Raw genomic sequence first — 13,769 nt, forward strand, 5'->3', positions numbered from 1 at the left:
CCTTCAGAATAAAACAGTTTAACACTGCCAATTTGTTTAATTGACCCACGAGAATAGATTTTATTTGACTGTAATATCAATAACATACTTTATAGAAATTGTAGTTAAAAGTCACGTTTTGTTCATGAGAAAATGTAGAGTTCATAGAGAAATTTGCAGTTCAGACTTTACTTTCCCAATACATTTGGAGGGCACTGTGTACACAGGGATAAGCAGAGGGCTGCTGTATACCATACAAACAATTTCCACAAGACAAGATGCAGAGCAGCTGCAGAAATTTCCGGGAGACTGAAGACAGTAATATTAAAAATCCTTCTCAACTATCATTTCCTCCTCTGTAATATTCCATTTACTACTGTTATTATTTACAGTGCAGTATGTTTTTCTAGTTTTTAATGTGTCTTGTGCAAATAGCCATCGTGTCCACAGTATAGCTCATACCTTGCCTTATTTATCCCAATTTAATTGAAAATTTCACTTCTAAGGCAACTTTCTATATCCATTTTGAAATGTTAAGGAACTGCTTTAATTGCTTGCCGACATTAGGATATTGTGAGATCAATAGGATGGTTTGTTTTTTCATTGCTCCATTTCCTTTAATCACCAGAATTAGTAACAGATGGATTAGATATTCTTGATAAATCGCCCCCTTATTTCTTCCCTTATTTGGAACTGTGGGCCTTTGCATTTCACTAAACCAATGCAATTCAACTAACAATTGTGGAAAGCTTTAAACACGTATTAATTCAGTGAATGCAATTTTTAAAACCCTTCAAAATATATTTTAATGCATCCATATAAGTCTGTCCCTTAAGTTATTTTTTTTAATTTCCTTTCTACTCATTTGTGTCATTTTACATATTTGCAATGCAAAAAAGCTTATGAAAAACGCAAGCAGCCACTTGAGATAAGCCAGATGTAGTTTCTTTTCTGTATTGTAATTTTTTGGTAAATTGTTCTAGTTTGCAGTCCTCAAAAATTAAACATATGATAGATATTTAAATGGTACAGTCTTAAAGGTAAACTTCTAAAAGCATCAGCACAATGTGTGACACAACGTTTTCTTTTAAGATGACAAGTTATTTTTGTTTGTTAGGGTGAAACATCTGTTGCTCCAAGATCCTCAAACCCAGTGTGGAATAAACAAGTGACTTTCATGCAGCTATTTCCAGTTCTGTGTAGAAGAATTAAAATTCAAGTTCAGGACAATTCAAACATCAGTGACACGATTTTAGCTACACATTTCATTAACCTGAAGCAGATTTCCGATGATGGGCCTGAAGGTGAAACACTTACTGTTCCTGTTCTTTTATTTAAAGATCTTATGATAACATCTGTTAAATGAAAGGAATGAGTACTCTAAATGTCTGTACTTTTATGTTTCCTACAGCTTCTAGGTCCTGTTGTAGAGTAAATTCCACTTGGGTTGTTTAATTCCCTGTTCAGCAAAAGTGTTTAAATAGCAATTTGCCTAATTCACTAATGTAATCCACCAGACTGAATGTGACTAGAGTAATGAATTATCCTTTAAGTATATCGTACCACCACAGGAATACGAAAGATAACGTCTCTTTACATCTTAATGCTGTCTTGATTAAGGATGTAAAGAATACTCTGAAGAGATTATTACTGGAGTATTTAAGAGAAACTGTGAGGTCTCTGTAAAATGCTTTACAGCTGGATCAGCAACATTGAAATATGGCAATCATGCTTCATCGATAAATTTGATGAAAACTAAGATTTTCGCATATCTGTGTCTATATTTTTGTTTATGAACAACCGTCAGTTAAAACAATCAATGATGTACAGTACTTATAAGCTAACTATGAAGAAAGAGAAGATGATTTTACATGTTTAAAGGTGAAAGCTAAACAAAAGGATTTGACCAATGTGTAAGTGAAGACAATGAATGGATTACAGTACATGCAGGAGTACGTGATATCTTGATATGAGTTAAGAGACCTCACTGGATACAAAAGAAGAAGAGCAGATCATTTTGGACAAAAGAAATGCCTAACCAGATCTGATAATACTAGTAACAACTGAAAAGCCTTCTGTAAGAAAAAAACATTTGGAAGAGTGTAGCCAAAGACAGAGGTTGGTGGAAGAGACTTGGGGAGGGCTTCATCAAACAGTAGGATTGTTACAGCTCATGAATGTTATGGTGGTAGTGGGGAAATGCAAATACTGTAGCTCTTCTGCCAAGTGGACATACCTGTACTAGACACCCATTTTATATTGTCACCATCTGGTATAAACCTTACGTAGTTTCATTGGTTCTTCTGTTTAAAGGTGTTTGGGAACTTTGCTGAAAGTAGAAGTCTTGATAATGTTTGATGCCAAGAACTGTAATGTTTGCATGTTTACCCATAACCTCAAAGCAATTTTTTAAGGTGGCAATGTCATGCTTCTTAAAAATCCTACAGGATTTCTGCCCACATTTGGCCCAACATGGGTGAACCTGTATGGCTCCTCTCAGAACTCCACAGTGAGTGATGACTTGCAGAGTCTGAATGAAGGCCTTGGGGAGGGAGCCTTCTACCGCGGGCGCCTCCTGCTGGCTGTCGCCATGGGGGTGTACGGAATGTCGCCTCCGCAGAAATCGTCAAAAAAAAGGAAGAAGGCGCCGAAAACACTGAAGAAAAAGGTCAAAGTGAAAAGCAAAGTGAAAAACCAGGAAGATGGCGAAAACGGCCTAGATGATCTACAGCAGCCCACATCTGTCCAGGTTCAAGTGGAAGACATTCATCCACTTCCAGAGGTGAGCTGGCTGCGCGGCTTAACAGATTTCACAGTTCACAACCTACCAAAATGAAAAACAAAACTGCTGTCAAAGTGAGTTTTGCTTTTTCATGCATAGATGTGTCCCCAACCTGGTTTTATCTGTTTGGTCAAACATTTCAAACCTGGTTCTGACCTGTTTCGCCATGGTTCTGAAAATACAGGTTTCTTAAAGTTTGTTGAACTATTCAGGCTGTCCTGAAAGCTGCAGACCACGGCACAGAGAAACACACACAATCGGAACATATTCCTACTGACAGTTACTGTGGACATCTTGGCACCTGTGTTATCATGAGTGCAAATGGTGTCACAATAATAAGATGTAACACCCTCTGGTATGTGCTCCCATGTCCTTGGAAATATTTTATCAGAATTCATTGATCCATGCCTCACAGATTTCATTAACAGTTCTGCAACAAAATAATATTTCAACTTACTTTATAAGCACTCATTTGAGCTGTTGCCTAGTGCATAACGGTTGACATGCATCTGCCTGGTTGGCACTACAGTTGGATAAAGTGGGTTGTAAGTATACAGCACTTCGGGATCCCTAATATTGAAAAGTGTTGTTTAGATGTAAAGGATTGTTAGTATTAGTATTACAAATTAGAAAGCATATGAATAAAGAATCTATAGTGATCCTAAACATTGTTTAAATTAACATTTGCTTATATAAGGAAAATCACAGATTCCCTGCTTCTATTGATGGAAGCAATATAAGATGTACAGTATGTCACACACTTTGAACCAGCTTGCAGATACCGTCTTTTGGGATTTGTTCATATTTATTTTAAACTGTCCGGACAAGTATGCGCCTGATCATTGGTCCCTGAGCCCTACATGTCACGCATTTTCAAAAGGGCTGAGAGGTTAAATTCTCAGCTAACTAGAAGACAGGTTTTGTCACATCATGGTGAGCGTGCAGAAAGGGAAGCAAGTGCAGTCACAGGGCTTGGTCACTATAGCACTATGCGGTCAAGCTGAAATAAATTGCTTTAAGTGGTGTTTTGTATTAGCTAGATGTAGTCTATCATAACAAATACAGTATGTCTTCCGAAATTGAGAGTAAAAACAGCGACCCATGACTTTTTCCTATTTTCTTTTGGTATATATAACAATCATAAACAAAACATATCTCCAAATACTGCACTCAAAATTTTTTTTTCAGGACATTTTTGGGAAGAAAAAAGATTTTCTCCTTCTAGCGACTTTCTTAGAGGCAACCATGATTGAAAAAAGTTTGGGTCCGAAACCCATATGTTTTGAGCTCTCAATAGGTAAGCATTTAAAAAGTAAGACTTCAGCTTTTTTATTGCACCACAAAAAAATAGATTCTTGGTATTTTTGTTTGCTTCATTCTATCAGCGTGAAACTGAGAAATTTATTTTATTATTCAGATAATATGTCCCAAGCCTCTCTAGATATGTTCAATAATATAAAAAGGTCACTAGTGAGCTACTTCTTCTTATACTTTCTTTAGGTCATGTGTTTTAATTTCTTTTGGAAGTATGGAGATGTTCACTTTTTAGCTGCATGCACGTTAAGCAGTTAACATCTTTATGTTTTAAATATAATGGGTTTGGCTTTCCCCAGCAAGCATTGGGAGCTTATAGGAAAAATATCCACTTACTGTATCATGTTAACATTAGTGATGCAAAGAATATATCTATTTAAATTTGGTGAGGTAGGAGAAGAAATTGAACTTTTGGTGGTGCTCACAAGCCCTTCCATTTGATCTTCTAACTAGACAGTAGAAGACGTTACTGTAGCAGACCAAGAATTGTCTCTGAAAAACATTTGTGTTTGGAGCCAGGGAATTATGGGAAACGTGAAGAGGGCACATCTCGAATACCTGTAACCGCAAAAAAAGCAGCGACTCAAGAGGAACCTGATGAGACCTCAGTCTTAATAGAACCGGACCCTGTTGAGGAAGTTGTGGAAGAAGAAGAAGTCACACAAAATGCCTGCATCACCCCTCCCTCTGTACCGGTGGAAACGGAATACGAGAGGTGCTTCTCCCTAACTGGCAGTTCACTGTGAATGTTGACCTAATTAAGTCACAGATTGTCTATTTTAAATTTGAATTCTTGGCCTGATAAAAAACAAAGCAAACAATTCTTGTTTTCCATTGAAAAATGGAAAATGCACAATATTTTTTGAAACCTTAACCAGGAAATATGAATATTTTATATAATGATTGGTGGAATTTGGCCCCTCATCTATACAGGATACATATATAGTGATGTCAGCAGTCGGGTGTCATCAAGCTAGGATTAACCCTACCCCTAGTTCCTTCTGAAGTGCTGGTGAAAAACAATATTAACGTCGGGCAGTATTCAAGGAATGGGCCACTCAGTAATTTTCAGAACGATACTGAGACTGGTTATTGGGTTATTAGAATGCTTTTCATGATTCACTGCATGTCCAGTGCAGAGTTTTCTTTCTCAAACTATACCCATAGGTCTCATTTGCTCATTTGTAAATTTAGAAACTCTTAAGGCTTAATTACAGTGCTCTTCTATGATTTATACCCCTTATGTAAATGAATAACAATGGAGGTTTGGGCAATTTGAAAAACAAGCCTTACTGGACATAGTAGCCTTAGACCTTAATGGAAATACAAATATTGGTTATTGCTGACAACCAAGGAAGACTGTGTTCCATGAATGTGAAGGTGATTGATAAGACCATTTTAGGATCCAGAATATGGCAAATTGAACTCGTGTTGTCTTACACCTAGTCATTTACTGCACTAACCAGTCAAGATGAACTCTCTTCAATGTTCCTGCTTTCTCATTCAGACACTAAAACTTTTCAACATATTTTCCTTCTAACCCTGGTCAAATATTAGAATCTTGCATGTGTTAATATCAATGTTAACATAAACCATGCTGCATTTCTCCATGTTTGCATTTACCATAACTTAAAATGCAGCTTCCTCTGCTCTGAGTACCTTGGCTATCCTGGAAGAAAGTAACCTTCTTTCGGAGCTTGGAGTCTGACATCAATTACATAGCACCTAGAAGTCTAGACAGGAGTCGAACGAGGCTATGTCATCCTTCCAGCTCTGTTTTCAACATTTTTGAGTGCCATGCTCCATTTCATTGCAAATAAGCTCCTCACTCCCCAGTGCAGCCACTTACGGAATGGACAGTAAATTATTTAATCTCTAATGACTTCGGTGTACAACTAAAACCACCCTGACTTCTGTCAATAAGCTCCAGTCTGCTGATGGTGCTGCAGAATGTTCCTCAACAAAAATGGATCCCTAGATAGTTGTCAACATATTTACAGGCACAAATAGGACAATAGGACTTACTACTCTTAAGATGAGGAAGACCAAATCCTTCAGCAAACTCTAAATGCATACTCCCCAGTGTTATCAACTCAGATTCACAATGAGTAGTTAAGAGTATATAGAATACTTCCTGCACCTTAAGAGTTATCTTCCGCAGATATTAATTGATAATAGTGATGTCAAATCCAATGTCTCCTAAAATAGGCAAGTGTAGCCTTTGTGAACCTATGGAAGTGTTTAGGATCAAATCATTAAAAACTGAAACTAGACTAATGGTCTATTATACAATCACCATTCCTATCCTAATACTGGTCTGAAGTATGCACAGGATATAGGAGCCAGGAATAAGGACTGGACCTGTATCACAATGCTGTTTGTGAAGGATTTTTTTGTCAAAAATCTCCTCTGTAAAGGAGAGGAAAGATGTAGCAACATCTGTGTTCTCTTCCAAACAAGGGTCACAATTATTGAAACTATGATTATTTATCATTATCCCATGGGTTGGTCAATGTTGTCTGGATATCGGTGATAAAATCAGAATTTCCCCAAGTGCAGTCCTTAGTCTAAACAGATGGCTATAACCATATCCTCCTTCCAATCCTCTTTGCTGAAGATATCATGCAGCTGTTCCATAGGGTAAATAAATATCAGCTAATGAAACCATACTAAAATATTATTTACAGCCTACTGTTCCTTGTTGAGCAGTACTAAATGAAGCTCAAGGATTGTTTAGTATGCATCTACAAGAAAAATGCATGCCTAGTTATATTTTAGCTTAATCTTGTGTTCCCGTCAGTGCCAAATGTTTTAATTTAAAATGCAGTCTAATTAAAAGAAGAAGATAAAACATAATTGCAGTGAAATACACCTGATTTATTTAAATTACCTTGTTTCACACAAATCTCAATGTGTGTTAAAGGCTGAAACAACTAATTTACTTTGTTGACTCATTACTGCTCTTTATGTGAATTAAAGTGAGTTTTTTCCCCGTGTATAAAATGAAACCAAAGAGATTAAGAGCAATTTGTTTAAAAATGCTTTCAAAGTGATATAGAACTTTTAACCCTTTGTTGGCCCTATCAAACATTTACATGAAATTAAATCTAGAAATCTTTATTTTGAAAAATTATTGTGAACAAATTAAAACTCTGTCTCCATCTTATCTTTGTAACTCCCTTGCAGCTCCTACTACTGCCTCCCTTTCAAGGAAAAAAAACCCTGTCTACACCTGTTGAGTAGATGGGAAGACCAAAGCTGGAGACTCTACAATGTAAATGCCCTTCAGCAGATATCGCAAGTCCTGGTGAGTTCACTCTTATGGACATTACAGTATATGCGATGTATTCCTAACATATATATTTGCTGCAGCTGAAGTCCTACACATCCCAAACAATCGTAATTGTACACATACTGCAAAAGTGGAGCACCTGCATCAGCTGTAGCTCCAATAAGTACTTACAATCACAAATAATATCCTATTTTATGACATTTATAGGAATTCCAACATTTCACTAAGCTCCAATGAGCTAGTGTTCCAAAAGGCATATCACCCTTTCTGTATGAGAGAAATAATTTGTCATTTTCTGACCTGAGTTGACTATCCTGTACATCTTTTTAATTGGTAGAGAGCATGACCAGGGCAATGTAAGTAGCCATACCTCTGTTTTCTTTTACCATTCAGAACAATATTGAAACATAAAGTAAAGACTTGTATAACCCCTAATCTTTTTTGTTAATATTGCTTTGAAATCAGTATCTTGGATGAATATAATGTTAACGTATGGTTTAAGGACTTTAACAAGCTGTATACTCGTACATAAAAATATGTTTTGTAATCACACATTTTGTCTTTTGTCTTGCTATCTTTTCAGGAGGAAGACCTCAATACAGTGGAGCAAATGCTAAAGAAAGAGAAAACGGGTACAGAGCAAAGGTTACAACATGCCTTTGAATCCCTGAAGATCACATGCAGGTGTTTTTCTCCGGCCTTTTCTCTGAAGATGTTTTTTTATGATGTTTTTAAAATTGAATAAGAAAGCAGTTAATTTTTTTCAATAGTTTCAGATTTTAAAGAAATTATAACTATTGTCTTTCTGTGAGACATGCTACACATATTGCCATTTTTTGTCATTAATATGCATTGTTTAATACTGATATTTTTGTTAATATTTCAAGATATATCAAATCTACAATAAACAATAGCATAAAACTGCATAAAATACATTTAGATACATTTAGATAACAATTAGATATTTACAAAACTTTCAGAAATTAATTTTTCCAACTTTCAGGCTCAGTAAATCTAGGTCTTGAAATTGTTCACTCATCTCTAAGCCGTTATTGTACTTTATCAAAGAGATGGATAAGTACATTCAACTTGTAAATCCTAATTCAAAAATATTTGACAGTATTGATTTTAATTTAGCTTGCAGATCTGTGGTACGCTTTTCCTGTAATTAACTTGAATTTTAAAGCTCTGATACAAACGTTTTTCATTCAACAAGAATACAAACAATTCTAATTTTTTCTTTGCATCTTTTTGAACGCAAGACGATACCTTAATTATCTGGACAAAGTTGTGATGACAAGACCAAATGCGTTAGATTGTGGAAGGCAAAAGTCAATGTCTCATTATATTGTAAGTATCTTAAACACGATATATTAAAAAGAACTACTGTATGACTAGTTTTATGCAACTTTCTCAGTACTGATGTGTTTTTAGTACTGAAAATAATTTTGCTGTCATATTCTCTAGCAAAGATTAACATTTGGATACTGTATAAACCTTTATTCTATGTTTTATGTGTGGGTTGGGGAGTTATATGATACTTAGGCAGTTTAATAACTAAGTAATTCAAAAAGTCTTTGTCTTTTCTATTAAATGTAAGAGTATGAAAATGATAATTAGAACTAAGCTAGAGGATCATCTGTATGGAAATGGGATTGTAGTTATCATGAAAAGAAGCTTTAGAAAAAGAAGGTCTTGCTTAACTAACTTGTTTACTGAGTTTTCTGAACAACTGACAGCAGTAACACATACTAACCAAGTACATAATATGGTATATTTAGATTTAATATTCTTAAACCTCAGCTGTTAGGCATTCAAGAAATCACTTGCTTGAATTAGAAACTGGCCAATGGATAGGATACTGAGACTACAGATAAGGTGTGAGTGCTTCAGCTGGAACGATATGATTAGCAGAGTACTATAGGAATCTGTCCTAGGACCACTGATTTTCTTAATATACCTACAATATACAGTACAGTAAGCGATCTAGATTCTGGTGCCATTTGTATAGTAATGAATTCTCTCATGAATACCAAAACATGAGGACTAGCAAACACTAGAAGCTGCAAAGGAAATTAAGTATTCAATAGTTTATATATTTTCTATAAAACAAAAGATGCAGGTATCTATTGTAATAGAACTGACTTAGCATATACATGACAGATTACATTTTATGTAATGATTTAAGTGCAGAGTGTTACATTTAAACATTAAATGACACTATGAAAATCTGGACATCATTTGATTTAGACAATGTAGGAAAGAAATAAAAAGGGAGACTGAATATTGGGATACATATTTAAAAGTGTTGAATTCAAGGGATGGTATTGTACTACTAAAGCCTCTTTTATAATTTTATGTTTAGTTTTGGTCACTATCATACGAAAAAGGTATTGATCCTCTGGAATTAGTCAGGAGAAAAGCATCCAGGTACTTTCCCAAACACAAAGGAATGTGCTGCTGTGACAGCCTATTAATTTCTTTAGACTTATCAGCAAAACATAAACCAGAGGACACAAATGAAAACCTATGAGCAGTGCATTTAAAACAGAGAACAGGTGACAAAGAAAGGGTTCTGAGAGTCTAGAGCAAACTATTCAAACATGTTTTTAAAGCAAGTACAGTATGCTACTTCTTTCAGAAGAAGATCCTAAGACTCTTGTATCACTTGGTTGCTAAAATCCAAATAAACTCTATGGGTTAAATGGCCACCTTTCATTTGCAAACATTCTTAATACTAAAGAAGACTTTTCTTAAAAAGTGCCAAAAGAGAATATAATACCATTTACATGATGATAATACTTTATTGATTTATAAAATATTACACATACCATATTTATACAAGAAGTGTATGATCCAAAATCCATTTAAAGGACTTTGCAATGTAGTTCAGTTTAATTGTTTTACAGTTTAGACACTACTGTGCAAATATCAGAATTCAGTTGCTGCTTTTTGTCTTCTTTTATGCTACAACTCTTGTTCCTGAATCCTTGAGAAAAATGGGGGAACACTGGTAGTTCTTCAGCTTAAAGTATTATTTATTAACTTAATTTTAATGGATGATTACAATATGTCATAAAGTATGAAAATCAAAGATGAATCATATTTAATTAAAAAAAATATTTGTGAAATGTTTTCCAAACACTTTATACAAATATGCAAAGTATCTATATTGGGACAGGACAGCTGAAAGATCTTTGACATTAGTAAAATATGTGAATTCATTACTTATGAACTCATATTATGTCCATCACAGACAACAGAAGGGTATCATTTATGGTTCACATTTTTTGTTGTTATTTTGAAGGAGAAACTGCTTGAGGAAGTAACCCAGCTCAAGAAGTGTTTGCACAGTGAAAATATTGGTGAGATTGTCCTCCAGATGAAAGAGATGTTAAAAGAGCTTAAGCAGAGGTCTGAAGAAGTAAGCATATGTGCAGCAGTCTGACATTTTGAGTACCTTTTGTGTGGTTGTGGTTGTTGAAGCTGTGATCAAGTCCTAAATGATTCATTAATTGAAATGAAAATGAGAAATGGATAGGCATGGGTTTTAGAAAAAGTGGAATTGTTTTGTAGCTCTGTTCTGTATGTTTGTCACAGTCCAGCTTATATACTAAATTTTACTATTGCTATTACAGTATATTAATGAACTTATAACACTGAATTTACAGTTATATTAAAAATACTTTTGAAGAAATCACCAAGAAATGACAAACGTATGCATTATGTGTTCCGATTCCATAAAAAGGCGAGTGAAATCCATATGTGAGAGCATACAGACAGTACAATGATAAAGAAAATTGGAATTACAATGCATTAAATTTGACTATATACTGTGAAAAATGTAAGAGGAACTAAATATAATTTTAAATAGAGGATCTGTAGGAGATATTTAAAAAGTTAAAGACCAAACTGGAACTGAGATCAAAATTAGATAAAGGGAATACTTAAATTTAATATTAAAATTGTTTAAGTAAAAAACATAAATATATAAACTGTATAAGAAGGTTGTCATGTGGGTTTTACATGTATTGTTAAACTACACACTACACATCAATATATCAAATTAAAATGTACTATTTAGCTTTTAGTTAGAATGTCTGTGAGTAACCAGGAGAGACCAACTTGAGAGATCACTAGACTGAGCTGGTGTGCCACATGGAGTTATGCACAATCTCCTGAATACACTGTTTACAGGAAATATTTTGCTTTTCCATTAAATAAGGTGTGAAACCATTCTGGAATTAATGCTTAGGAATGACATTGTGATGCCACAGTTAAAATAAGATGAGCAACACTCAATCCTAAAATGATTTTCAATTTCACACATTCCATGGGGTTTTAATGTGCACAGAGTAACAGAGTAACTGTTTATGATCTCAGAAGACGCTGTAAAGCAACTTGGATCTCTTGTGACATGCCACAAAGTTGACAATTAAAACTTTTAGCATCCACCCAACAACAAATTCAATTTTAATAAGAATAATTCATCTCTACAATTGTTTCCAAATTAATAAGCAAACTGCAGAAACAATTCATGGATATCTTAGGCTGGTGCCAGTTTTGAATTGATAGCAGGAGATGTCTATGTCTATGTCTAGCTCCCAGAAACATCCAGATTCATCTACAGGAGGCTAATGTGACTACTAGAATCAGATTCAATGTGCCTTTGTAAGTTTTTCTGATGGAAATGTAAATCCTGTCCTTTGGACATTGATTCACATGTTGATGTTCTTTGAAGGAAACCCCAGACTTTATAATAGAGCCTGAGTAGGAGCTCATCAGAGCATAGAAAGTCATTCTCCAAGGTGATATGTCATAAATTGGTGCAGAGCGGTGGCTCTGTGGCTAAGGATCTGCGCCTGTGGCTGGAAGGTTGCCGGTTTGTATCCTGCAGCTGGCAGGGGAATCCTACTCCGGTGGGCCCCTGACCAAGGCCCTTAACCCCAACTGCTTCAGGGGTGCTGTATAAATGGCTGACCTTGCGCTCTCTCCCTGTCTGTGTGTCTCATGGAGAGCAAGTTGGGGTTCGCAAAAAGACAAATACAGTATCTAATACAAGAAATTGTATATGGCCAATAAAGTGATCTCTCTCTTATTATAAATGAAGTGTTTACACATTGGCATTGTCGTGGAAAAGCCTAGTAATGAAAATGTGATTTAATCATTTAACCTCATCTGTACAAGACATGCCAAAAGAGCAAGCAAACCATTTCATTTTAAAGAAAGCCTGGTTTGTGTCAAATGAAAAGTGCCTCAGATTTGAATATTAATATTTTTTCTAATGCTGTCACCCATCTTGACGAATGAAATTCTAAGTAAAGATGTGTCTAATTTGCACTTCACTTAGAACATCACAGTTAACTACAGTAAATAAAATGTATTTGAATGTATTTTTGATTTGTGTTTCAGCCACAGAATCTAATTCCTGATGTGTTCATTTGGATGTTCTGCAACAACAAAAGAGTTGCCTATGTACGGATCCCTGCTCACACTATATTGTTTTCTGTTGCCAAGCAAGAAAAAGGAAAAGACTGTGGACAGATACAAACTGTGTTTCTCAAAGTAAGAGATGTATGAAAGTATGATACTTCAAGCCTGTAACTCTGTTTATGGAATGTCTAAAGATTAACTGTAGAATGTAAGAAAAGCTTCAGGTATAAGCTGAGAAGAATGCACTGAAGAATTATTACAGCTGTTATAACATATAACTTAAAAAAACTTGTTTCAAAATCCTTATTTTCAAAAAATGTCATGGGCAGGGGGTAAAATGAGAGAACAAGAGCAAGGGGAATAAGACGATTTTCAGGAAATTTAGCTTTGAAGCAGAGTTGTTGTTTTTATGCATTTTTTGTCCTTTTATTCAGACACCTGGACTCGAGAGCAGGGTTATGGCAAGATTGGAAATTAGCCTGTGGTTCGGACACTCTAAATATGCAAAGAACGCCATCGTCACCCTTCCAGCTGGATTTAATATCAATATTGAGGAAGAGGAATCAGTCATTTCAGGCATCACATTGCCAAGCAGTCTCATCACTGAGGGTAATTATTTCCAGTTTTATTCCCTGTGTTCTTCACAGTTACTTCATTATCTCAACTGATCACTGAATCTTACCAGCCATTAATTCTCTTAGTTTCTTACTTAATGAATGTTCGATAAGGCAGCAGCATAAATGTCATTATTTAATTTAAAACCCGGGGAATAAATTGAACCCATGGCCTGTAATTTACACGCTGATCTTGCTGACAGTTTATAAAACTTATATTAACCCAAATAACCATATACTGTATATTATGTCCTTAGTTGTGGTATGAAGGGAAAAATAAGGCCCACCTATTGAATGGACAGTGTAAATTCCAGACATTCTGATATCTCTTGACATGACAGAAACCACAATTAAC

At 35.2% G+C, this 13,769-nt stretch overlaps 1 protein-coding gene across 1 annotated transcript in view; it reads left to right on the plus strand.

The window, feature by feature from the left end:
* Window positions 1–13,769, plus strand: part of mboat1 (membrane bound O-acyltransferase domain containing 1) — a 69,244-nt gene that overhangs the window by 29,981 nt on the left and 25,494 nt on the right. The window contains exons 24-33 of the mRNA XM_088928965.1: window positions 1,097–1,283; window positions 2,427–2,761; window positions 3,950–4,058; window positions 4,595–4,790; window positions 7,262–7,382; window positions 7,951–8,051; window positions 8,630–8,717; window positions 10,675–10,791; window positions 12,780–12,932; window positions 13,235–13,409. Of these exons, the coding sequence (XP_088785091.1) occupies window positions 1,097–1,283; window positions 2,427–2,761; window positions 3,950–4,058; window positions 4,595–4,790; window positions 7,262–7,382; window positions 7,951–8,051; window positions 8,630–8,717; window positions 10,675–10,791; window positions 12,780–12,932; window positions 13,235–13,409 (1,582 nt within the window). The remainder of the gene's footprint in view (window positions 1–1,096; window positions 1,284–2,426; window positions 2,762–3,949; window positions 4,059–4,594; window positions 4,791–7,261; window positions 7,383–7,950; window positions 8,052–8,629; window positions 8,718–10,674; window positions 10,792–12,779; window positions 12,933–13,234; window positions 13,410–13,769) is intronic.

The sequence above is a fragment of the Atractosteus spatula genome, chromosome 12, assembly GCF_055471065.1.
Source record: "Atractosteus spatula isolate fAtrSpa1 chromosome 12, fAtrSpa1.hap1, whole genome shotgun sequence".
Lineage (NCBI taxonomy): Eukaryota > Metazoa > Chordata > Actinopteri > Semionotiformes > Lepisosteidae > Atractosteus > Atractosteus spatula.